This window comes from Ruditapes philippinarum, unplaced genomic scaffold, assembly GCF_026571515.1.
Source record: "Ruditapes philippinarum isolate M1 unplaced genomic scaffold, ASM2657151v2 ctg1076_1_1_1_1, whole genome shotgun sequence".
NCBI lineage: Eukaryota > Metazoa > Mollusca > Bivalvia > Venerida > Veneridae > Ruditapes > Ruditapes philippinarum.
Genome location: NW_026856464.1, coordinates 39,712 through 63,743, shown reverse-complemented (window position 1 = coordinate 63,743; position 24,032 = coordinate 39,712). Strand labels below are relative to the sequence as shown.

The 24,032-nt window shown below is 34.7% G+C and overlaps 2 protein-coding genes across 2 annotated transcripts in view; one reads left to right on the top strand and one right to left on the bottom strand.

The window, feature by feature from the left end:
* Positions 1-244: 244 nt before the first annotated feature.
* Positions 245-5,439, top strand: LOC132746644 (uncharacterized). Its single transcript, XM_060735865.1, has 2 exons — positions 245-345; positions 1,562-5,439. Exons 1-2 carry the CDS (start codon positions 273-275, stop codon positions 5,245-5,247), a joined length of 3,759 nt encoding a protein of 1,252 aa, XP_060591848.1. The 5' UTR covers positions 245-272; the 3' UTR covers positions 5,248-5,439.
* Positions 5,440-7,015: 1,576 nt separating this feature from the next.
* Positions 7,016-24,032, bottom strand: part of LOC132746650 (uncharacterized) — a 29,600-nt gene continuing 12,583 nt past the window's right edge. Inside the window, exons 11-23 of the mRNA XM_060735873.1 lie at positions 23,385-23,543; positions 22,715-22,894; positions 21,845-21,995; positions 18,666-18,778; positions 17,621-17,737; positions 14,599-14,680; positions 13,764-13,860; positions 12,723-12,831; positions 10,256-10,356; positions 9,832-9,904; positions 8,980-9,165; positions 8,224-8,304; positions 7,016-7,500 (exon numbers count right to left, since the gene is read on the bottom strand). Coding sequence (XP_060591856.1) covers positions 7,054-7,500; positions 8,224-8,304; positions 8,980-9,165; positions 9,832-9,904; positions 10,256-10,356; positions 12,723-12,831; positions 13,764-13,860; positions 14,599-14,680; positions 17,621-17,737; positions 18,666-18,778; positions 21,845-21,995; positions 22,715-22,894; positions 23,385-23,543 — 1,896 coding nt within the window. The 3' untranslated portion in view covers positions 7,016-7,053. The remainder of the gene's footprint in view (positions 7,501-8,223; positions 8,305-8,979; positions 9,166-9,831; positions 9,905-10,255; positions 10,357-12,722; positions 12,832-13,763; positions 13,861-14,598; positions 14,681-17,620; positions 17,738-18,665; positions 18,779-21,844; positions 21,996-22,714; positions 22,895-23,384; positions 23,544-24,032) is intronic.

Below are 24,032 nucleotides of genomic sequence, written 5' to 3'. Positions count from 1 at the left end.
AATAACATGTCAATAACATTCGATTATGTCGGTACACCAAGTGGCCAATGAAATAATGTTTGCGTAAAATACTAAAAAAGCCGCGCTCATTTGTCATGAATAATTGCTTATTTTTGATAGATTATGACCTTAATCATGCATTAAACACTATTCTTACGTGATTGACAAGTAAAGTATAGACGTTACATTTACGTAGGTAATAATTATAATATTGATACATATATATCACACATAAAGACACATTTTACCAAATAACAAAGTAAATTAAAGCTATGAAGAGGTATTCTATAGTGGTAGGACTTTTCTGCTGCAGTTTTCTGTACACATCAGCCCAACATTCTGAAGGTATGTTCCATATACTAATGAATTATAAATATCTTTATAAATACACGTATCTTATTTTTCTTTATTGTAATTTGTTTTAAAGTTTCAATGGTTTATAACAGTTGTATAAAATATTCCTTTTGACATTCCTACAGCTTCCCGCCACTAAGATTCAAGTCAACTTTCTCTCGCAAATTTAGAAATTGTTAACAAAAAATAAAAACTGTTTAACAAATTAAGTGATTAAAACTAGCCTCATGCATTAAATTGCCTTGCAGTAAGTACCGTTAAGGAAACGTGTTTAGAATAACAATTATATTAAAAGAGGATATTCAAGTTTCTATAAATTATTTTCATAACATGAGATGAAAATAAATTACATGCTTATGGAAAAACTTGAATTTTCTGTTTAATACTTTTTTTGACCTTACGGTTCGAAAATTTTGTGTATTGGCTGAATTTAGAAGAAAATAGTCTGCCAAGATAACAATGAAAATACGTAAAATATGTTTCACTGCAGTAAATAAATCTTTACAGTGAAACTACGGAAAATGAAATTATATATTTTATTTCATCAATAATTATGATGTTTCATTGATAAGAATACTAGTATCATTAATTCTGTATTTTTCATGCATATATTGACGCGCAACGTACCACATAGGAATATAAATACAAATGCTCCTGTACATTTCTTTAATTTGTAATCGTTTTATTTTTTTTAATCTTAATCCACTTATCTAGAGGTGTGCTGCTTTGATAAAAAAAAAATAGGGCGGAATATTTCTCAATCGTCAGTTGTCGTCAATACAAATAAAAGAAAAAAGTAAGAAACGGCATTATAAGCTGACTTTAATCATTGAATGGTAGGGGAGCTTGTATTTAAAGTTAAAGATAAGCTTGATGACAAATTATGTTCATGTATCCCTACCTAACTCAGCCAAGCTTAAACAAAAACAAGAAAAAATATGTTTTATATGTACGTATACTTAACATTGACGCATGTTGAAGTGATTTTTTAAACGTATGACCACAGAAAGCTTTGGTTTGAAATTCGGGCGAAGCAAAAAAAAACAAAACAAGAGTTAAATATAAAACCTTTTTTAAAATGTCAACAGGTTAATCGCTGTTCGTTTTATGAGACTATAAGCTGTAACTTGTACATCTATAAGTATAAATACCTATGAAGGTTTTGTATTATGTCGAAGCACGTTTTAATTTCGGTGTTTATTTTTAGGGCGGCGTAGATTCACAGTACCATCTCTTTCTGACATTTTGACGAGCCCCACTGATCATGGCACTGGAGTTATCAACCTTTTCGATCCTTCTGGGGGATTTGGGGAGGCACAAGCTGGATTTGAAGGCTTAAATGACGGGTTTGCAAGTCCATCTGGCGAAATTGGAAGCGGAAGTGGGACCGCGAACGAGTTTGGAAATGCCCAAGACGGATTTGGCGGTCCTGTAGGTGGAATTGTAGATGCAAAAGGGCCAGTTCATGGAGATGCAACCATAGAATCGACAGGTCAAGGCCACGCTCATGGTCATGAAGTTCATCACAACAACGCGGAAAATGTTGTTCAAAACTCTATAGGTCAAAACTCTATAACGGACGCTCTTGGAAATGCGCCACCTCCACCTACAGGCACACACGTCGATTTGCCGGGTGAACATGGAAATCCCCACGATTTTCCAGTAATTCATCATGGTGAAGTTCCAATTCAAGATCTTCATCCAAATAGCATTGCAGCCAAAATGAATAATTTACCAGGAGACGATCATTCCGTTCCTGTCCCGATGGAGAGTTCACATGGTCCACATACTGTATCCCATGGTCCTGCCAATGTGGATCATAGCTCAAATCCATTTCATGCGACAAATGTTCATAACTTAGCCGGTAGACCCATATCAAAAGGAGGTAATTTTGAAGACTTGACCTCATTACAAAATAATGGTGATGGTTTTATGGACTTCGGTGTGCAACAACCCATACTCACAGTTGACGGGCTACTTAACCTTCCACATGATTCATCAATTACTGCGAACCATGCATCTGATCAGCACCATTCAATGCACAGTAACATAGACAGTAGCTCATCTAAAACAGACGGTTTCGTATCAAAAAGCGATGGTTTCTTTTCACCTGAAAGTGTAGGACACGTGGATACAACTCAACAATCATTCGATAAGATACCAAGTGATTTACCAGGCCATCACCAAACCCCGATAGATGGCGCGCCTGTTGTTGGTAACACTCATATTGACATGCCAGGACAGCATGGTGTTCCTATACACGGAGAACCTGTGGTTCATAGAGAAGGAAGCATTATGCAACCGGGACAAGGAGTGCCAGTAGTTGATGTTCACGTTGATATGCCGGGTGAACTCAATAACCCACAAGATGGGGGACCCGTTATTCACAGAGAAATACATCATGGTAGTGGACAACACCCTGCAGACCGAAACACAATAGACCTAAATACAGCATTGCATGGCCCCTCAATAGATGGTGTACCCAAAGTCCAACACATAGATCACAGTGGTATCCACATCGACGAGCCAGGGGTTCATGGTAACATGTTGAATGAACCTGCTCTACATCTACCGCCTGGTGCCACTGTACAAGATGCAATAGCGGCCGGAATAATCCCTGACCCTTCACTGCCTGAAGCATTTGAACATCAAACCGGAACACTGCCAGGTGCGTCTGATATTGAACCTTTAAGTAATGTACATGTTGATCTTCCTGGGGAACATGGAAATCCAATTAGTGGCCAAGCAGTTGTACATAGAGAAAATGCAGGTGGATTAGGACACCAAAATGAAGGGCTTAATATTAAAAATGCCGGAATTGGAGTAAACGTTGATAGCGTGCATGTTGACTTGCCAGGACAACATGATAATCCATTAGATGGCACGCCAGTTATTCACAGAGAAGGACAACAAAACATAGGTAATAGAGGTTTTGGTAACAAACCTGCGACGTTATCCTCGGGTGCAAGTATATTTGGAGACGTTCATGTTGATTTACCGGGAGAACATGGTAATGTTGGTGAACATCCAGTCATACACAGAGATTCATTACACACTGGACATCAGGACATCGCTCCAATGGATAATGTTCACGTTGATATGCCTGGGCAGCATGATAATCCTGCAAATGGATTCCCAACTATTCACAGAGAAACAACTCACATTGGAACTCAAGAAAGGGCACCTATTGGTAATGTTCATGTTGATTTACCGGGACAACATGGGAATCCTATAGATGGACAGCCAGTCATTCACAGAGAAGCAACACACATAGGGCCACAAGCTGATATTCCATTAGGTAATGTCCACATCGATTTACCAGGACAGCATGGAATTCCTGCCAACGGTATGCCAACTATTCATAGAGAAGTAATGCCAATGGAATCACAGGGTGGTGCACCAATGGGTAACGTGCACATTGATTTACCAGGGCAACATGGCGTTCCTGCAAATGATATGCCAACTATTCAAAGAGAAGCAACACCATTCGTACCACCAGTTGGTACACCAGTAGGTAACATGCACATTGGATCGCAAGGTGGTGCACAGATGGGCAACGTTCACATTGATTTACCAGGTCAACATGGCATTCCTGCCAACGGAATGCCAACTATTCACAGAGAAGAAACACCAATCGTACCACCAGTTGGTACACCAATGGGTAACATGCATATTGGATCGCCAGGTGGTGCACAAATGGGCAACGTTCACATTGATTTACCAGGTCAACATGGCATTCCTGCCAATGGAATGCCAACTATTCACAGAGAAGCAACACCAATCGTACCACACATTGGTGCACCAGTGGGTAACGTGCACATTGATCTACCAGGGCAACATGGCATTCCAGCTAACGGTTTGCCGACCATTCACAGAGAAGTCACACCTTTTGGACCGCAGGTAGGTGATGTGCACGTTGATTTACCAGGACAACATGGCATTCCTCCCAATGGTATCCCAACTATTCATAGAGGAGCAACAGAAATAGGAATACAAGTTGGTACACCCATAGGTAACGTTCACGTTGATATGCCAGGTAACCACGGAAATCCAATGCACGGAATTCCAACTGTCCATAGGGAACCGGAAATACCAAGAGGTTTAGGTAAACCAAGTCATCCAAAACATTCTGGTATTCATATTGATGCTCCCGGAGAACATGGAAACCAGTTGAATGAGCCAGCATTGCATCTTCCTCCAGGGGCAACTATAGAAGACGCTATTGCAGCTGGGGTTATTCCAGGTCCAAAACAGTTTGATCATAGTATTTCTAAAGGAATTGTGCCAGGTATGTCTCCGGTTGTGCCAACAGGAGTGTTGCCCGGCACAAAAAATGTGCCTGTGCCCAAGAGAGTTGGAAAAGAGCTTACAAATCACGGCATATTTCCTAAACCGAATTCACTACACATACCAGGTTCAAGTAAAGGAAAAAGTCTTGGGGACATGTTAGGTTTACCAACGGTTCACTTAAAGGAATCTATCGGTATTAATGACTATGACCGTACAAACGTTGGTGTCATCGATGATAATAGTGTTTTGCTTAAAAAGGGAGGTCGGCGACGTAATGGACGTCATGGGAAACGCCGCCGCCAAGGTCGCAAATGGCATCATCTTACAACTACAACTCCTGCTCCAAAGAAATCCAGCGGAGGTGGCATTACGATAATTAGAAAAACAAATCCTAATCCTTTAGCAGTATTGGGCGATGCTTTGAGATCTGCCTTTAATAACCGAAACTCTGGAGGTGGTGGCCTTTTAGGTACTTTGATGCGATCTGTTGTCAATGCTCAACAGGGACCTCGAATTTTACCACCAGGGGGCGTTATAATGAGACCTATCAGAATACAGCCAATCGGCGGGCAACTTTTTGGACGTTTATTTGGTGGAAAGTGATAATGTATGATCAAATAACAGATAGTAGCCAATTACAAAAGATGAATATTGTCAATATTATATTTATAACTTATCAAGCAAAAAATGTCTCATAATTATCAAACATATTTAAGGTTTGAATTACAAATAATAGAAACGCTGAAATGAGATAATGGCATCTTTTATGTTTCGACTTTAGAATATATATAGAAAAATTCAGCAAGAAAATAGTACTCTATGTGCATTTGAAAGAAATAAGACTATTTCACACTATAAGATGCCTGACCAGTATTTAGGAAAGGACAAATGAAATCCATAAAAAGATATACTTGTATATATATGAACTTATCAAATACCTCTATTTTCGTTTTGAATGTTGTGTATTTGTTGATTTTTATTATTTATGTCATTTTATATGTAAAATAAATGTTTAAATGTTTGTTGATTTGTTTTTACTGGATAAGGCCTGATAAAGGTATCAAAATATAAATAATAAGTAATTCAACTATAACAAAAACTTTATTCAGTATCATAAAAGTGCTATAATAAATATAAAACAGTAACATATTTAATAATAATCTATGATAATATAAACTTGATATTTAGTTTGAACATTGTTATAACAGCTATACACCAAGTGTCCATAGTACACTTTAATCTCCACTTTGTTTGCCGTCACAGAGGCATAATTATGTGCATACTTGGCATATTTCACAAAAGTCAAGTGTTATATTAATATGTAATATGTATAATAATAGTAGAATATCAAACAAGTTTTACAAATCATATAACTGAGAAAATTCTTGTTATTGATTACTGTGACCTTAACCTAATGATGGTCATCAAATCATGACCAACCTCCATATCTTGGATCTGTAAGCCAAAGCATTCTCAAGTTATTGGTAGGACAAGCTTTATATGGCCATGACAATGATGACCGTGACTTTTATAAGTCTCTTTATTTCGACTTAAAAAAATAAAGATAACAAATCTTCAAGTGTAATAAAAATATTTTAAATAGTTTTTAATTTAGATTTACATGATTTTACATCATATATTATTCAAACTAATGTCATTTTTGGAGTAGAAAAGTATTCTTCAAAAAAACATATCCTGAATCTATTAAAATTATGGTAACAGTTACAGTTATTTGTAATTTTTAGTATTCTTTCTGGAGATTGATCACAACTTACTACCATATAATCCATCAAACTAGAGGCAACACATTTTTTTTCTATTTGTAAACATTTCCTTACTCATTTTATGAGAAAAACATGTCAAATTTTAAAGCATTCTATAGATTTAAGTAATACCAAAATCAAGGTATTTAAATAATAAAAAGATTTTAATCAAACCGATGAATAAAGTCTGATACAACACTACAGACTGTCAGAATGAATCATTTTATTGAAGAAAAGATTGATAGAATATGTGAACACAATCCTTAATTAAATGGATAGGTCCCTATATGACACAAACCGGTCTATTAAAGATTAGTGCATTGCAATTAGAATTTTACCACAACCTATTTGTTAACAATGAGTACATGTCAATGTTTGTTGTTAAATCTATTGTTATTTAAATAAAAAGTCAGAGTAGGGATCTATCAATTTGATTCAATAGACGTTAACTGCAACTCGGCAAATGTGGGATTTTCCCACCTCAATCTGTAGGTACAAACTAACTTTTATCGTTATAGCTTCACAGTCACAATAGTTAAATCGACCTGTTTCGCTCATTTTCCAAGCTGTTACTGTAAAAGTTTGTTTGTACCTACGTTAGCAGATGGGAAAAACCCAGATATTCTTAATTCCGAAGTTAGTCTATTTATAACTTTTTAAATGCTGGGGGTTTAAAACCTTTTGTCACAGATCTAGGGACAGTTGCACTAAGAGGAGATAAAACAGAAGGTGACCCGTATGATGCTAATCTCGCCATTTTTCTCTGAGCTATCAAATGTTTTCTATCATTTCGAGGCGTTGCCGTTATCTCCACAGCAGAGTCAGGTTCATTATTGTCAAGTTTATTTTTAACTTCTGCTTCACATTCTTTCTTATCACTGTTGGTGGTTTTCATCGAATTATGTAATGCTGTCGGATCAACATCTGCACTAACTTCATGATATGTCTTCTGGTCTTTAAGATCTTCTTCAAAGCTATCATTACCCAAATCTATATCATCCATATCATTTAAATTTCCTGTTTCTTTTTCATGTTTGGCAGGCTTTGACCTTGGAAAATCTACTATAAAGTCCTCATTTATTTTCAAAATTTCCTGGAATATAGACACAGAAATGTACATTAATTTTGCAGATATGAGAAAAAAATATTAAAATATAAATTAATCAAATAATGAAAATTACAAATTGAAAAAAAAAATCATAAGGTTAGACGATATGAAATCTAATATTTATGTTATTACATTTAGGTGTATAAGATACTTATATATAATTAATCATATGGATTTGTGACAGGTTGTATGGCCCTGTATAAATGCTAGTTCGTACATGTACATGTCGTATATATGACCCGAGCTATAAGGCGAGGGCTACATTGCAAATAAGCGTTTTTACACGGCCAAAACTGCATTGTCTACTGACATATTGACAGACAGACATGAGACTGAAATGGAATATGGGGCCATTTTGTGATTTTCTTTTGTTTAATAAATGGAAAATGGTCCCTTATTTTATTATTATGGATTAAATTTTATTGACCTGTTTACAATTAGATGGCCCTCTAACCCTATACGGAACACAAACAGTTGGGGACAACAGCATTCCATAGTATGTCCCAAAGTTTCAAAATGGAACAATTTAATTGGACAAAATATAATTTCAAGTACAAAATTAGAATTAACATGATATTTAATGACTACTAGAAAAGAATGTCTAATATTAATTAACTTTACTTTATTAAAGCAATGTAAATTAACTAAAATTGGAGTTATTCATTAAGGTTACAGTGAAAACTGTCAATTTACTAGCAAAATGCCTACCTTAGGAATACTCTGGTTTTTATTTTCGACTGATAATGTTTCAATGGCTTTATCTGCTTTCTCCATAAAACAAGTTTTATCCTGAAATCAAAAGGGTATGAATTACTGTTAAGTCTATTACCCCTTAAAATACTAGCAGTGATAATTGCTTGCCTAATCTACCAGTACAGAGCCAGGCAAACAGCATGCCCAAATAGTCTGACCTGACTTGATACTGATTATACTGATTACTTTGGGCAAAAATATTCGAAATTTTTATTAATAAAGATGGGCAAAATAATGGAAACTTTTATATCTAAAGATGGGCAAAATAACAGAAATATTTATTTCCAAAGATAGGCAAAGTAATGGAAACTTTTATTTCTAAAGATGGGCAAAATAATGGAAACTCTATTTTTAAATAGGGAAAGTCCAAAAAAGCGATTAAAAGATACTGTATGATTTTAAGGCCTAGCCACCAATGTAGAACCTTTCCTAAGCTAATGGAGGAGGGATGGGGGGGGGGAGCTCTCAACAAAATAAGTTACTCATTATCGGAAAACTTAATACTTCTACCATTGTGTCCCCTTCAATTCCCTCAAAAGTTTGAATAAATCTAAGAATAATCATCATCTTATATCGATGCACTGTGAAGACCAGGATCTAAACTGTTGGCTACATATTTTTATCATAAAATACCTGTCTCCAAATTCAATGCTATGCAGATCCATAACACAAATTTAGAGGAATAAGGAATAATATCATTGCTGAACAAACCTTTGAGGCAACATTCAGTCTATCCAGAGCTTTACGCTGAGCTGCAGTCTGGGATTTGTTGGTGATGTGCGTGAATTCGGGTGAAACTTCTACAATCGGTATTTGTGAGTATCTGTACGGTGACTTATCCATTAAATTACTGCAGCACAGAACTTGTCCAACTATAAACAGATCTTCTCCAAAATTCTAAATAAAAGACACAGTAACAATTTAGTGATAAAAATGTCAAGTATCAAATATATACGCGCACCTATAGGAAGTAACATCATTTGCTATTTATTGCAAGGTTATACCTAAAAAGGATCTCTGAATTTATTTGCTGTATGTTTGAATAAAACAATACAATCTTAAGTTTTAACTGGAAATGACTTCTATTTTCAAATTTACAAGGTTATATAATACAACTCGGACAAAGGACATTAATTTTCATGTTTTAACATTTCCCACTGTTGATCCCCCCATGGTCAATTCTGTCACGACCTACAGTTTACCCTTTTGAACATAGAAGGACTGAAAGTGTGTGTAAATATGCAATAAAAACCACTGTTGACAATCTATATTTAGACATGTGACGCTTTGAAAATAAGTATTGAAATAAGCAATTTAGCTTGATACATGTACCAGGTATGGCAGCATTTATTTCTTGATGTTGTCTTAGAATTTAAATTATATATCCCAAGCAATGCTTTAATCACTTAATACAATCACTGTTTGTCATCTACATCCAAACTCCAAACAGTGATTTCATTATTGATGAATCACTGTTGGGGATATACTCTTCAATAAGTAAATATACAAAGACAGATATTATAAACATAACAATGTAGGAACCAAAAACATTAATGCTCGTACTTTAAAGCCATTCCAGAACCGTACAGCTAGGATCCCCAGTTGGCAGTCTGCCAGGTAAACCATATCACATATTCTGCAATTAAAACCACACAATTCTACAGCAAACTTATTACAGAAACCATGGAAGTATTACATGTACTTGTTTTAAAGACGTTCGCTACGGTTACACATAACTATAGCAGAATGAAAGACTTAAGTTGTATTACAGAATTTATCCATGATTTTAAAAAATATATCAGCGATAAAAAAGTTGGGTATATTTATCTAGCATAATTTAATTGCTTGATAATAAGAAATAATTTGTGATAAAACAAGTTCCTTAAGTTAATACTGACTGTACATGTTATTAAAAATGATCTAGTCCAAATTGAAAGATGGACAAGTTCATTTTAGATATTAAGCATAGTGAATGGTAAATACTTACCTATCATTCAATGAAGATTTTGCAATTCTAACAATGACACCAACAAAATCAAGTTCACCAAATGGAGGTTGTCTTCTCTTTATGTCACTTGCCCATAAAACCTAAATCAAAACATGTAAATATGAAACCTGAGGTCAAAGATATAACATAATACAATAAATTTTGTGTTGTTTCATGGGGTGGGAGGTAGTCACACTGACAAAGTCATGGTCAGCTTGCCTGGTAAAGAAAGACCTTTGTCACTTGATGCATTATTCAGACTGTATATGTAACAAATGCAATACCTTAAGTGTACACTACATGTATAATACTCTACAGGAATACAGAGTCCACATATTGTATATGCTATATGTCATGAGGAATATAGACTCCATATATTGTATACACTTTATGTCATGAGAAATACAGACTGCTGATATTGTGTACACTATATGTCACAAGGAGTACAGGCTCAAGATATTGTGTACACTATATGTCATGAGGAATACATGCTCCAGATATTGTGTACACTATATGTTATAAGGAATACAGACTCCAGATATTGTGTACACTATATGTCACAAGGAGTACAGACTCCAGATATTGTGTACACTATATGTCACGAGGAATACAAACTCCAGATATTGTGTACACTATATGTCACGAGGAATACAAACTCCAGATATTGTGTACACTTTATGTCACAAGGAATACAAACTCCAGATATTGTGTACACTATATGTCACAAGGAGTACAGACTCCAGATATTGTGTACACTATATGTCACGAGGAATACAAACTCCAGATATTGCGTATATTATATGTGATGAGTAGGGATGGCAACGAATACAAAAATCAATACTCGAGTACTTGGTCATTTTTCCGATCGAGTACTCTGTTACTCGGATGATTTCCAGTGATCTTCAAAGTTTATCTCACAATATCAACACCGTTCGCATGCTACTTTCGTTTTCTATTTAAATTCATTGAATTCGTTACCAAAAATAGGACTGCACGAGAGACAAATTTAATGAAATTAATTCAATAACATTATATTTTACAACATTTTAATTAATGCAATATCAAGTTTAAACATGTATAACAGTTCATTTATCTTTTCTGCGTGAAATAATATAGACTAATCGGCGGCAATAAAAGGTTTTAAAGGGGTCTAAATACTAGTTACCTTTATTCTTACATTCATAATAGCAATCGACCCTTTGTTGTTTTCAAAACAGTTACATTCGCTACAAACTGTTACACAATTAAAGGTAATTAAATATCATAAGAGGCTGGATGACATAAGCGACACAGGTGCGCGTGTCAAACTGTTGATCGCCTCGTAAAATTTATAGTATCATTTTCGCACCTCTGCAAGGATGTTTTGATTGCATTTAACAGGTATTTATGAAGATACATGCACATCTCCGAATTTCTGAACTAACCACGGATTTATAATATAAATCCAAGGAACTAATATACCAATCTTTCTAAATCGTGAAAGAAAATAGAAATTATATGTTTTTTTCCGAGTAATCGAATATCAATTTTGTTAACCGATATTCGGACGTTCGATCGAGTACTCGGTTAAACGGTTACTCGTTGCCATCCCTAGTGATGAGGGATAGAAACTTCATACATTGTGTACACTATATGTCACAAGGAGTACTGGCTCCACATATTATGTACTCTCCACATGAGGAATACAAACTCCAGATATTGTGTACACTATATGTCACGAGGAGTACAGACTCCAGATATTGTGTAAACTATATGTCACAAGGAATACAAACTCCAGATATTGTGTACACTATATGTCACAAGGAATACAAACTCCAGATATTGTGTACACTATATGTCACGAGGAGTACAGACTCCAGATATTGTGTACACTATATGTCACGAGGAATACAAACTCCAGATATTGCATATATTATATGTGATGAGGGATAGAAACTTCATATATTGTGTACACTATATGTCATGAGGAATACAGACTCCAGATATTGTGTACACTATATGTCACAAGGAGTACAGGCTCCAGATATTGTGTACACTATATGACTGTTATGAAGAATACAGACTCAAGCTAGTGCCCCCCACACCCCTCCCCGACCCCTATGATATGTATCAACCAGAGCACTCTCCAGATATTGTGTACACTATATGTCACGAGGAATACAAACTCCAGATATTGCATATATTATATGTGATGAGGGATAGAAACTTCATATATTGTGTACACTATATGTCATGAGGAATACAGACTCCAGATATTGTGTACACTATATGTCACAAGGAGTACAGGCTCCAGATATTGTGTACACTATATGACTGTTATGAAGAATACAGACTCAAGCTAGTGCCCCCCACACCCCTCCCCGACCCCTATGATATGTATCAACCAGAGCACTCTCCAGATATTTTGTCTTCAAATATCTATGGACAGCAATATTGCAGAAAACATAATAGTTTGAAATATCCATACCTCTCTAGGTTCATATATACTGTCTAGTATATTTTCATTAAGCTGCATTCGCCTAAACCTTGTCTGTTTGGTAGCTGTTAACTGAATGCTATGACCTGTATATTTTGACCTGTCACAAAAATAGGAATAAATATATGTCACATTTTTACTTTAAATTTAATATTTACTCATAGGGTTTAAAGAGGCGTTTATTGCATAATATTTTCATTTAATTTTTTTTTACTTACACCTCTTTACAAAATGCAAGCAAATTTAGTAACAATAAACAGCAAGCTTTTGTTTACTTGTTCATCATTTTAAAAGGAAAACGTAAAAAATATGTACTGACTGAGTAGCAAACAGTGCAGACAATAAACAGTACATAATTATGGGCCAGGTAATTATCTTGGTCTGCACTGGTTGCATAGGTAGATACAGTTGCGGACAGCAGAGTAAAGATTAATTTTTCTGGCTTGTGTTACTATCTTACGGCAATTGCCACTCATTTTATCAAAATATAATCAGTTATGATTAATCTGAATGAAGTCTTTTAATCAAGATTTAAAGCCGCATTTTATAAATATGTAGAAATATTTTGCCGTTGGTCTAAAAACCAAGCAGTCTACATTTTTATTAACCTTTTTAACAATATTGTTGTAAATCTTATCAAATACTGTTCAGAAATTATTGTTTTAAAATGAAAACCTCATAGTAACACTTTCATGAGTGGTGGTAGCCACAACAGAAATGTGATAACTTTCAAACCTTGAGTGAAAAAGAAATCCCACATTGACAGAAAAACTTAAATTTTCTGTTTATCAATACTTTTTTTCTTTTCCGATCTTACATTAAAAAAAAATCCACTTTAATATTGTGTATTGGCTGAATTTAGAAGAAAGTAGTCTAGTAAGATACCAGTGAAAATAAGTAAAATATTTTTCATTGCTGTGACAAATATATTTCTACAGTGAAAATATGGGAATGAAAATATGCATCTTATTTCATCAATATTTCTCAATTTCAATATTTCACATTTAAGGATATAATAAAATAATAAATTACCTTGACACAGATGTATTTACACTGTATATTTTGTATCTATGACCTTCCTGAAGGTCAGTTATTTCTGGTGAAGGTCGCCAAACAGTTAGTATTGTACCTAAAATATAGTGTTTTTAAATTCAACACATCATTGACATTTACCATATCTGTTAATACAAATCTTGAAGTGCAAGATGTTTAGTATATAAACTTATCAATTTTCAAATATCAAAAGATTTAAATTTCACTCATTTCTCAGACATAACAATTCTCAAAAGAGGCACTTTCAGAAATATCACTATCATTATGTAATGCAATATAAAAATTTGACCATATTTTTATTTTTAGTTTATTAATCTTTTTTCTCATTAACTTCAAAGGGAGAATATGATTAGCGTGGATGTCATCGATTGGGTGATACTGTTTCAAGCAGTCTTAAGTCCTTATTCTTAATCTGTTACATCGATTTATTTTTGTATGTAACATCAACTTCAATACAAACATAAATAGAAATTAGAGTAAAATGAAACAAGAGGAATGGTAAAATATGCCTTGAAACCAGGTTTTTTAACTAGAGCTTTTAAACTTTTCTAAATTTGAAGTAAAATTCTTGGAAAAGTTTCCAAGTTCTTTAAAACTGATCTCAGAAAACAGTTTTTTTAGGGACGGACAGACAGATGGACTGAAAGACAAATTGGACAAGGAAGAGTCACATACTATATGATATCTCTTTATAATTGGGCGCATATAACCATGGAACTCAATTATCTTAATTATTCTCCAGCTTTACTGGTGGAAGAAAACTTCAAACTCTGTAAAATCAATCTGAAATGCATTTACTGCATATTTTACTTACTGGTATTAAGGTCAAGGTCCCTGTTTGCACATCCAGCCACTCTAAATTTCAGAACTGGAGTAACTACCCTCTCTGGGAATGTCTGTGTATGTAGAAAATTCATATATAAATTGTACAGTAAGTATTTCAGATATATGCTTTGATTACTTGTTGTATTTTTAGAACTCGACACTGTAATGAAATTTAAATTTTGAAGATGGTAAACCTTTTTGTATAAAATGCGTTCCTGACATATAGATAATGCAGCCAAATTATCACAATGTTTGACCTTTACTATCCAGTGCATTATAAATACAAGGTATGTAAGTGATAATTTTTCAAATGTTATATCTGACGACGTTTTCTGCAGATAGCAGATTTATCAAGACAGTTGCCTTAGAAACAGATGACGATTATCTGCCTTACTTTTTAGCTCACCTGAGCTTGCTCAGGGTGAGCTTTTAGGATCGGTGAATGTCCGTCGTCCGTCGTCCGTCGTCCGTCGTCCGTCCGGCCGTCCACAATTACTTGTGAACACTCTAGCGGTCGCATTTTTGCCTCAATCATCATCAAACTTGGTCAGGATGCTTATCTAGTTGAAAGCTCGGATGAGTTCGAACATGGGTCATCTCGGATGAAAAACTAGGTCACAAGAGCTAAAAATAGAAAAACCTTGTGAACACTCTAGAGGTCACATTTTTGACCCAATCATCATCAAACTTGGTCAGGATGTTTGTCTAGGTGATAGCTTGGATGAGTTCGAACATGGGTCATCTCGGATGAAAAAGTAGGTTCACAGGAGCTATAAATAGAAAAAAACCTTGTGAACACTCTAGTGGTCACATTTTTGAACCAATCATCATCAAACTTGGTCAGAATGCTTGTCTAGTCAATTGCTTGGATGAGTTCGAACATGGGTCATCTCTGATGAAAAACTAGGTCACAGGAGCTAAAAATAGAAAAAACCTTGTGAACACTCTAGTGGTCACATTTTTGACCCAATCATCATCAAACTTTGTCAGGATGCTTGTTTAGATAATAGCTCGGATGAGTTCGAATATGGGTCATCTCGGATGAAAAACTAGGTCACCGGAGCTATAAATAGAAAAAACTTGTGAACACTCTAGTGGTCACATTTTGCATCAATCATCATCAAACTTGGTCAGGATGCTTATCTAGTTGATAGCTTGGATGAGTTCGAACATGGGTCATCTCGGATGAAAAAGTAGGTCACCAGAGCTAAAAATAGAAAAACCTTGTTAACACTTTAGCGGTCACATTTTGCATCAATCATCATGCAAACTTGATCAAGATGCTTGTCTAGGTGATAGCTCGGATGAGTTCGAACATGGGTCATCTCGGATGAAAAAACTAGGTCACAGGAGCTAAAAATAGAAAAACCTTGTTAACACTCTAGTGGTCACAATTTTGACTCAATTGTCATCAAACTTGGTCAGGAAACTTGTCTAGGTCATTGCTGGAATAAATCGAACATGGGACATTTCGGATGAAAAACTAGGTCACAGGAGCTAAAAATAGAAAAAAATCTTGTTAACACTCTAGTGGCTACTGTTGTGATCCAAATATTCTGTTAATTGGTCTGAAAGTTTGTTTTGATGATTTCTAAGTCAAGATCGAACATGGTCATCTTGGATGAAAAACTAGGTCACACCGCCCAATATGGAAAAACCTTGTTAACATTCTAGTGGTCACATTTTCGACTCAATTATCATCAAACTTGGTCAGGATGTTTGTCTAGGTAATTGCTTGGATGAGTTCGAAATCGCATGTGAAACTAGGTCACCGGAGCTAAAAATAGAAAAATCTTGTTAACACTCTAGTTGCTACTGTTTTGATCCAAGTATCCTGGAAATTGGTCTGAAAGTTTGTTTTGATGATTTCTAGGTCAAGTTTGAATATGTGTCACCTGGGTAAAAAACTAGGTCGCACTGCTCAAATATGGATAATCCTTGTTAACACTGTAGTGGTCACATTTTTGACTCACCTGTCATGAGACTTGGTCAGAATGCTTGTCTAGGTAATTGTTTGGATGAGTTTGATAATTCAGGTGAGCGATCTAGGGCCATCATGGCCCTCTTGTTTTGTTATTGATTCATTCTTAATACATGTACCATTTTATGTCAAGGATGAGATATTTTGACTAATTTCAGTGCTGTTTCTGGTGTAATTATTGTGGTGGTGGTAGTTGCCCTTGCTGGCGCTAAGGCGATGCCACTGCATTTCCAGAGTTCGGGATAAAATCTACTGTAAAACACTTATTATTCGCGAGAAATTTATTTTCGCTAATATTCGCGAGTGTTCTAAGACGCGAATTCATATTTCTCGCGAATGTTTCACTTTGTCTATACAATACAATACAATATACAATACAAATACTTAATCGTTTACTACAGGTTAGGCAAATTACAGTTCCGTTTAATTAATTTTTGTCTGCTTTCCTTTGAATGGCTAATCAGTGAAACTTTAACACTTTGACAAACACAGTAAACACATATCAAATAATTATCAAACTTTATTGACATATTTTTAGACAGACAGTTTCACTTTACAAGAAGATTAGCAAGCTATCAGAAAAATCGATACAGATATAAATGCATTCGTCGCACAATGAACGATGCAAAGTTAGTGAACTGACAGGACAGAAAATATCCGAATGACATTAGGATTCCGGTTTCACATTTTTCGGGAAGACGCGAATTCATGTTGACGCGAAATAATTATTTTGGACATTTTGCCTCAAATTCGTGAAATAAGGTTCTCGCGAAAAATAAGTGTTTTACAGTATTTTAGAAAGTGATGTGTCCATCATTAGCAACTATTAATCATACAGAAAGCATTGATAGTTTGAATACATCTACATGTATATCATAGTTATATAAATGCAAATACTGAAATGAAAACAAAGTTCATTGTTCTCTTTTCATTCTGTTTACATAATATGTCTAGATTGTTACATGAATAATCAGAGCAAAACAAAGAACAGGGTAATTCATAGAAAAGACGCAATATCCTTCATAAATACCTCAAGTTTTTCCTGCCATGCTCTGCTGAATTTAGCGTTGAGATCGGCTTGCTTCTGTTCTTGTTGTTGACGTTTATATTCATACAGCATATTCAACTGATGGTCACTGAGGTAGTTCTACATAAAATAGACAATATATGAGTCTGGTATCACTGCAAGACCTGTATTTTTAAAATACTATCAACTTTCTCCAGTTTTATTTTTATTTTTTTAATGTTTTAAACTTTTAGTGCCACATGTACTTAATGCATTTCTGCCTGAATTTCAACTACCATGGCATATTATTTAGAGGAATCATTTTTGTATATGAAGTTAGTATTTTGAAGAAATTATTTACCTTAATTAAGATATTGAGCAACTTACATATAAATGCAATGCTAAACCAACTTAAAATAACACTGAAATATTTTCTTTAGGGAACATTTTAATCTGTTTCAATAACATTAGTCATGTGTGTTAAAATGACCAAAATACTTTTTTGCAAAAATTCTTGTGAACTATATTCTTACAAAGATTGAAAACAACACAATTGTACCCTTTACAAATACCATATTGTGCATTTGACATTTACAGTTTTATACACCTTTAAAGGGTAAAAAGCTAGATCTAATGACGTATCTTTTATAAAATTTTATAATGGTTAAATCATCATTCTTCTATAATCTTACGATGGATTCTCAAAAGAATTGTTGCATCAAGTGTGTCTGTTATTTAACAAACATGATTATTGGTCTGTTATTTAACAAACATGATTATTGGTGTGTAATTTAACAAACATGACAATTGTATGTATACAGAATAGAATGTTCCAGATTAAATTATGCTGCTTTTTTTAGTATTTTTTTTTATTTGTTCAGAAAAGACTTTGTGCATGCAACATTCACTAAGAAAATTTACAAACATGTTTTTTTCACACAGAAATTTGAAATTCTTTCTTTTCAGCGTTCAAATATATATTTTGTAAACCACAGTCAGCAAACATACTGCTTTATATGCTTTAATGTGACTTGAAATTTTATACAGACATTTGTTTTTTTTGACATACCTGTATCATATCTGGTTGGGCTGCGGTTTCCATGGCATCATAAATATCCTGCCCACATTGTAGATTTTCTATATCACTACGCTTAAACTTTGTCATACCACTTCTTCTTCTCTCTACCAAACAACAATTAATACACAAAATATCACATATTTCTTTGTAATGATAATAAGCTACCACATTTCTGTAGGATTTGATCATAAGATACACTTCCCTCTCTATATTTGAAATTTGAGTTTCAAAAAAGCGTCTTATAATCGAAATGGATGGTATTATAAAATATCTTTATTTCAAAGCAGCATGCTTCCAGAATTTTTTTGCAATTTTCATGAATTCTTTAAAATAAATTAAAATTTGTAAATATGTTGTACAAGAGTACTTATAGAGTGACTTAAGGCATATCCTATCCACAGTAAATACAAAATATGCAAAAACTTGTCCCTATTTCATTAAGTAACAGGGCAGCAATGTTATATAACAAGAGCTGTCGGTAGGACAGCAACGCTCGACTATTCTTAGTGCTTGATAGTAAAAAAAAATGCTTGATACAGTTATCTCCTCCTGTTTACAGGTTGGGGTCATGATGGTGAACAAGTGTGCAAAGTTTCAAAGCCATATGTCAATGGACATTGAAAATATTTGAACTATTACAAAAACTTTAACGTAAATTCTAAGTCGAAAAAGGAACACAATTCTGTCAAAATGCTTGATAGAGTTACCTCCTCCTGTCTACAGGTTGGGGTCATGATGGTGAACAAGTGTGCAAAGTTTCAAAGCCATATGTCAATGGACTTTGAAAATATTTGAACTATTACAAAAACTTTAACGTAAATTCTAAGTCGAAAAAGGGGCATAATTCTGTCAAAATGCTTGATACAGTTACCTCCTCCTGTCTACAGGTTGGGGTCATGATGGTGAACAAGTGTGCAAAGTTTCAAAGCCATATGTCAATGGACTTTGAAAATATTTGAACTATTACAAAAACTTTAACATAAGTCTGCAGAGATCTGCCGAGGACGCGATTTTGCGCCATTGGCGCTAAAAAAATGAGAATGGCGCAGGAAAATCGGCAGGAAAGGGCCATGGGCGCATCTAAAATCTGTGCAAACAAAATTGTCTGCTGGGTTATTAAGTCATCCAGTCAAAACTGGTACCAACAGCAACATGTTACCCATGCTTCTGTAATTACGCATATTCTTGAGTTTATCCATTCCCCTATAGCTTTTGTCCATGTTATCTTCTTAACGCATTTCTTCTCATAATCCCTTTCCCACACAGATACTCATTTCTACTACCGTAAATTTAATCCAATAAAACAAACAAACACATTATACAACTACTTTATATTTAAAATGATTATCGGTCACTGAAAAAAAAGTGTTGCTATTTTAAGAAATGCTGTAAGTTACAGTATAATCTGACAGTTGTTCAATCTGACAGCACCCCTAAGGTCACTCAAGTTCACACAAGTTTTGGCTGATGAAGTGTAAAAAAAGATGTATATATCGTCATCAGAATATTTGACAGGGTGATTAACCAATCAGAGAAACATTGTGCATGACTTTTTTCATGATCAAAAGGTCTGTCGGCAAATGTCTTTGATGTATGCTGTCTACACAGAGGCATACAAGGGGCAATAAAATTCGTCAATATACAGTGGTAAGGGACATTTGGTGCAAAGTAGGAACAATTAAATGGATAATGCACAATATAAGACATTACAAGTAAGAACCAGCAATTATGTGAATAAATTTGCATATCAAATTTTTGAGCAGCCATTTAAAAAATATTTTGCCTGCAATTAATATTAGTTAGAAAGTTACCATGTAGGCATAATTTTTAATTATTGGTTAAGTACTGAATTATAAGTGAACCACTTGTCTAAGTTTTATTACCAGGGAAATTCAATTATCTACAAACTTTTTAACAGTTATTTTGGTCAATGTTTACTTATTTTCCCAAGGCCCATACTTTGGTAAAAATGGCCCATCATTTTCAGACCAAGTGGGCCCTGGGCCCAGTACTTTCAAATTCTTGGCAGATCTCTGTAAGTGGTTACGCCGACGCCGACGCTCGGGTGACTACAATAGCTCTACTTATTCTTATCGAATAGTCAAGCTAAAAATTGTATATTTTGTCATTTTTATTTAAATTAAACCTTCAAAGTATCACTAAGATTCTGACTTTTTGAGATTTAGCTTACTCACATGAAGGTATGCAGTTTATGAGGCTTTGTTGTACAATACTGCATGCACTACATGGAATTTTGATAAACAAACATGTCTTTAATCACAAACCAGCATGCTGACTGATTAATTACAAAGCATCTGAACTTCATATTGCCCAATATTATACAACAGTGTACTCAATATCAAAAATAATTTTCATTCTAACAATGCTTTGTTTTGAAAGGGAAAGAAAACAATGTGAGTCTGTATTTGTTTAAACATCAGAGTTTCTTCCCTTTGTCAGTTTAGCTTTTCCATTCTGCTTGAAAAATACTCTGATAAGCCCTCATTTAAAACTAGGAATATGTCCTTAGGACACAGATTCTCTAACCATATATAACAAAGAATGAACTAGAGGAAATGTCCTCATTTTTTCATCAATTTTTTCTTGTTCTCTATGTAGAACTATTATTATAGAAAGAACTACTCTGAATAACAATTACATGTATTCAGTACAAGTGGTTCATAAAGACATTTAGTTTAAACAAATATATTTTAAGTTGATTGTGAAGCTCTAACTTTATTGAAACATTCACGAATCCGTTTCTGGCTTCAACCAGTACTAAGCAATGCCAGCAAAGTTTCTAGCTAACGAAAAAAATGACTTGCCCCTGATGGGGTTCCAACCCATGTAGCCAGCAATCTTTAAATTACTAGTCTGATGGTACAACAACTCGCTCACAAAGACATTTGAGCCGTGTCAATACAAAACCAACATAGTGGGTTTGTGACCAGCATGGATCCAGACCAGCCTGCGCATCCGCGCAGTCTGATCAGGATCCATGCTGTTCGCTATCAGTTTCTTTACTTGTAATAGGGTTTATAAGCGAACAGCATGGATCCTGATCAGACTGCGCGGATGCGCAGGCTGGTCTGGATCCATGCTGGTCGCAAACGCATTATGTTGGTTTTGTCGTGACGCGGCTCATTTTATCATGGAAGTAAAAAAAGTACCTAATTTTTCTTCTTTTTCTGCCGTTTGTTCCATCTGTCTGTACACTTTCTCCATCTCACGCTGTTTACGTGTATCAAACTCCTGTCTCTCCCGGTCCTCGCACCTTCGTGTACGAAATACACACCCTCCTCCATTCAACTTCTCCATATACTGTCAATAAATAACCTTAATAATTTCAATTGTTTAACATAAGCTGGTAACAGTGAAATAAAATTTTACAAAGAATTATTGTACATGTTGACAATGCATTTTCTATCCAAATAGCTAGTAATAAGTATCCAATAACTGTGGTTCTCAAAATTATTAAAGTCTAGTTTCTGTGACAACAAGTGAAATTAAGCATGCCAACAACTTTTTTTCTTTTAATTATTCAATTACCTTGAAGAAAATAAATAAGTTCTTTTTTTTTTTTTCTAATTAGTAAACTTTTTCATTTCTGAAATCATTGAAAATATAATAATTCAGCTGACTGTCCATGCAAAAGCCTGAAATAAAATGTATGCTTGCTGTCAGAGGCCAAACACAAAACTGCTGAATAGGCTGAAGGACATGCAACGGCAGAGAAAATTTAATAATGTCACGTCTTCCTAAATAAGTATGCATAAACTAAGTGATCCGAGGGTGGGGCAAATTTGATTCTGCAGCACATCCTATCACAAGGAAAGACTATGTGCCAAATATCAAAGTCCTGGGCATTATTGTTTTCATAGAAGGCAGTCACAAAAGTGGCCCTTAGGACAAGGCTATTTATAAAGTTAAAAATCTACCAAGTGGTTAAAGAGGAGATATTTTTTATAGAGCTTGTGTATAACAACACACTGCAGACTTGGGGTTTAACTAAAAAAATGTCTATGGCAAAAGAACTTTACCAGTGTTGGATATTTTCGCACTATAACAACATCAATCACACCAGCTATTCCTCCATCCCCATCAAGCCCAGACAGGGGCACACAGAGGGGTCGAGGATCCCGTTGGTAACCCAGGGTGCTGTCCCATGGAGCAGGCCGGGTGGAGTTTCTACAGATTTTTAACATTACAGATGAGGGTGCCTGGAAGAAATAGTTTAATAAAATACATACATCAAACACAAGCACCAGGGTAGCAGAAAAATGTCTCGTTTTTTTTTTTTTTTTCAAAAAAAAGTTAAGAATATTTATATATGAAATTGTGGTAAGTATAGTTTCTCTCTAGCTTAAATGCAAAATTTTTTGGTGAAATTTGGCATAAAGATTGTTTCACTAACTAATGAAATAACTTTATAATGTCACTTGCTTGTTGCATATGAATCCTGTTTCAAGAAAATTACTTTGTGACTTTTTTTGAATAATGATCTCTGTCATGTGTTGTACTTCATATCAGTCCTAAAAGTACCCCAACCATTCGGTGCCACAACTCTTTTTTTTTTATATAATGAATACAGAGCACATATTAAATGCCCAAAGAAACTATCTGTCTACGAATACTCTTTAAAGTATCACTATTTCTCGAATCAAATATAGTATTTTACAACTGAATTAAAACTAGGGGTGTATATTTTACCTCCAGGGGTGTGCATGCATCCTCGCCACCAATCAAATCTGCACCTGTTATACAAAGTTTATGTCCCACACAGATCTTTCCCTGTAGGACAAGTTGTGTTAGAGGACCGTCTATCTGTGTAGGGATACCGTACCAACCATCAGTTAACTCAAGATGTACCTGTTAAAAGAGAAATATTTTATTCATTTTTTATTTTTATTTGGTCGGTTTTTATTGACAGTCACAGTGAAACTATTAAGGTCTGGTCATATTGCTACTTTCCAGCTTTACTGGAGGAAACCCTCAGTTGCACACGAGTAGAACCACTGACCTTACGTTAGTTAACTAGATGGCTTCCTCACAAGAAAGAATCTGAAGTCAGTCGGGAATTCAAACCAACCAGCAGTGCGGCACAAGTTGCTAAAAATTAATTATGGAGGTTCCAGAATGAAGGAGAAATAACTTCTTTGTCTTGAGACACAAAATCACAAGATTTGAATGTATGTTGGCAATAAAAACATATTGTTTTGGTAATTTGAAAAATAAATTATTTCAGAAAACTCAATACAAGAAGCGCCGCAATGCGACGAAAACCAGGTTTTCAACGACCAAGTTTTGATGTGACAGCAATCAATAGGTCAAAAAGCACTGAAGTTATTGAGTAGAAGC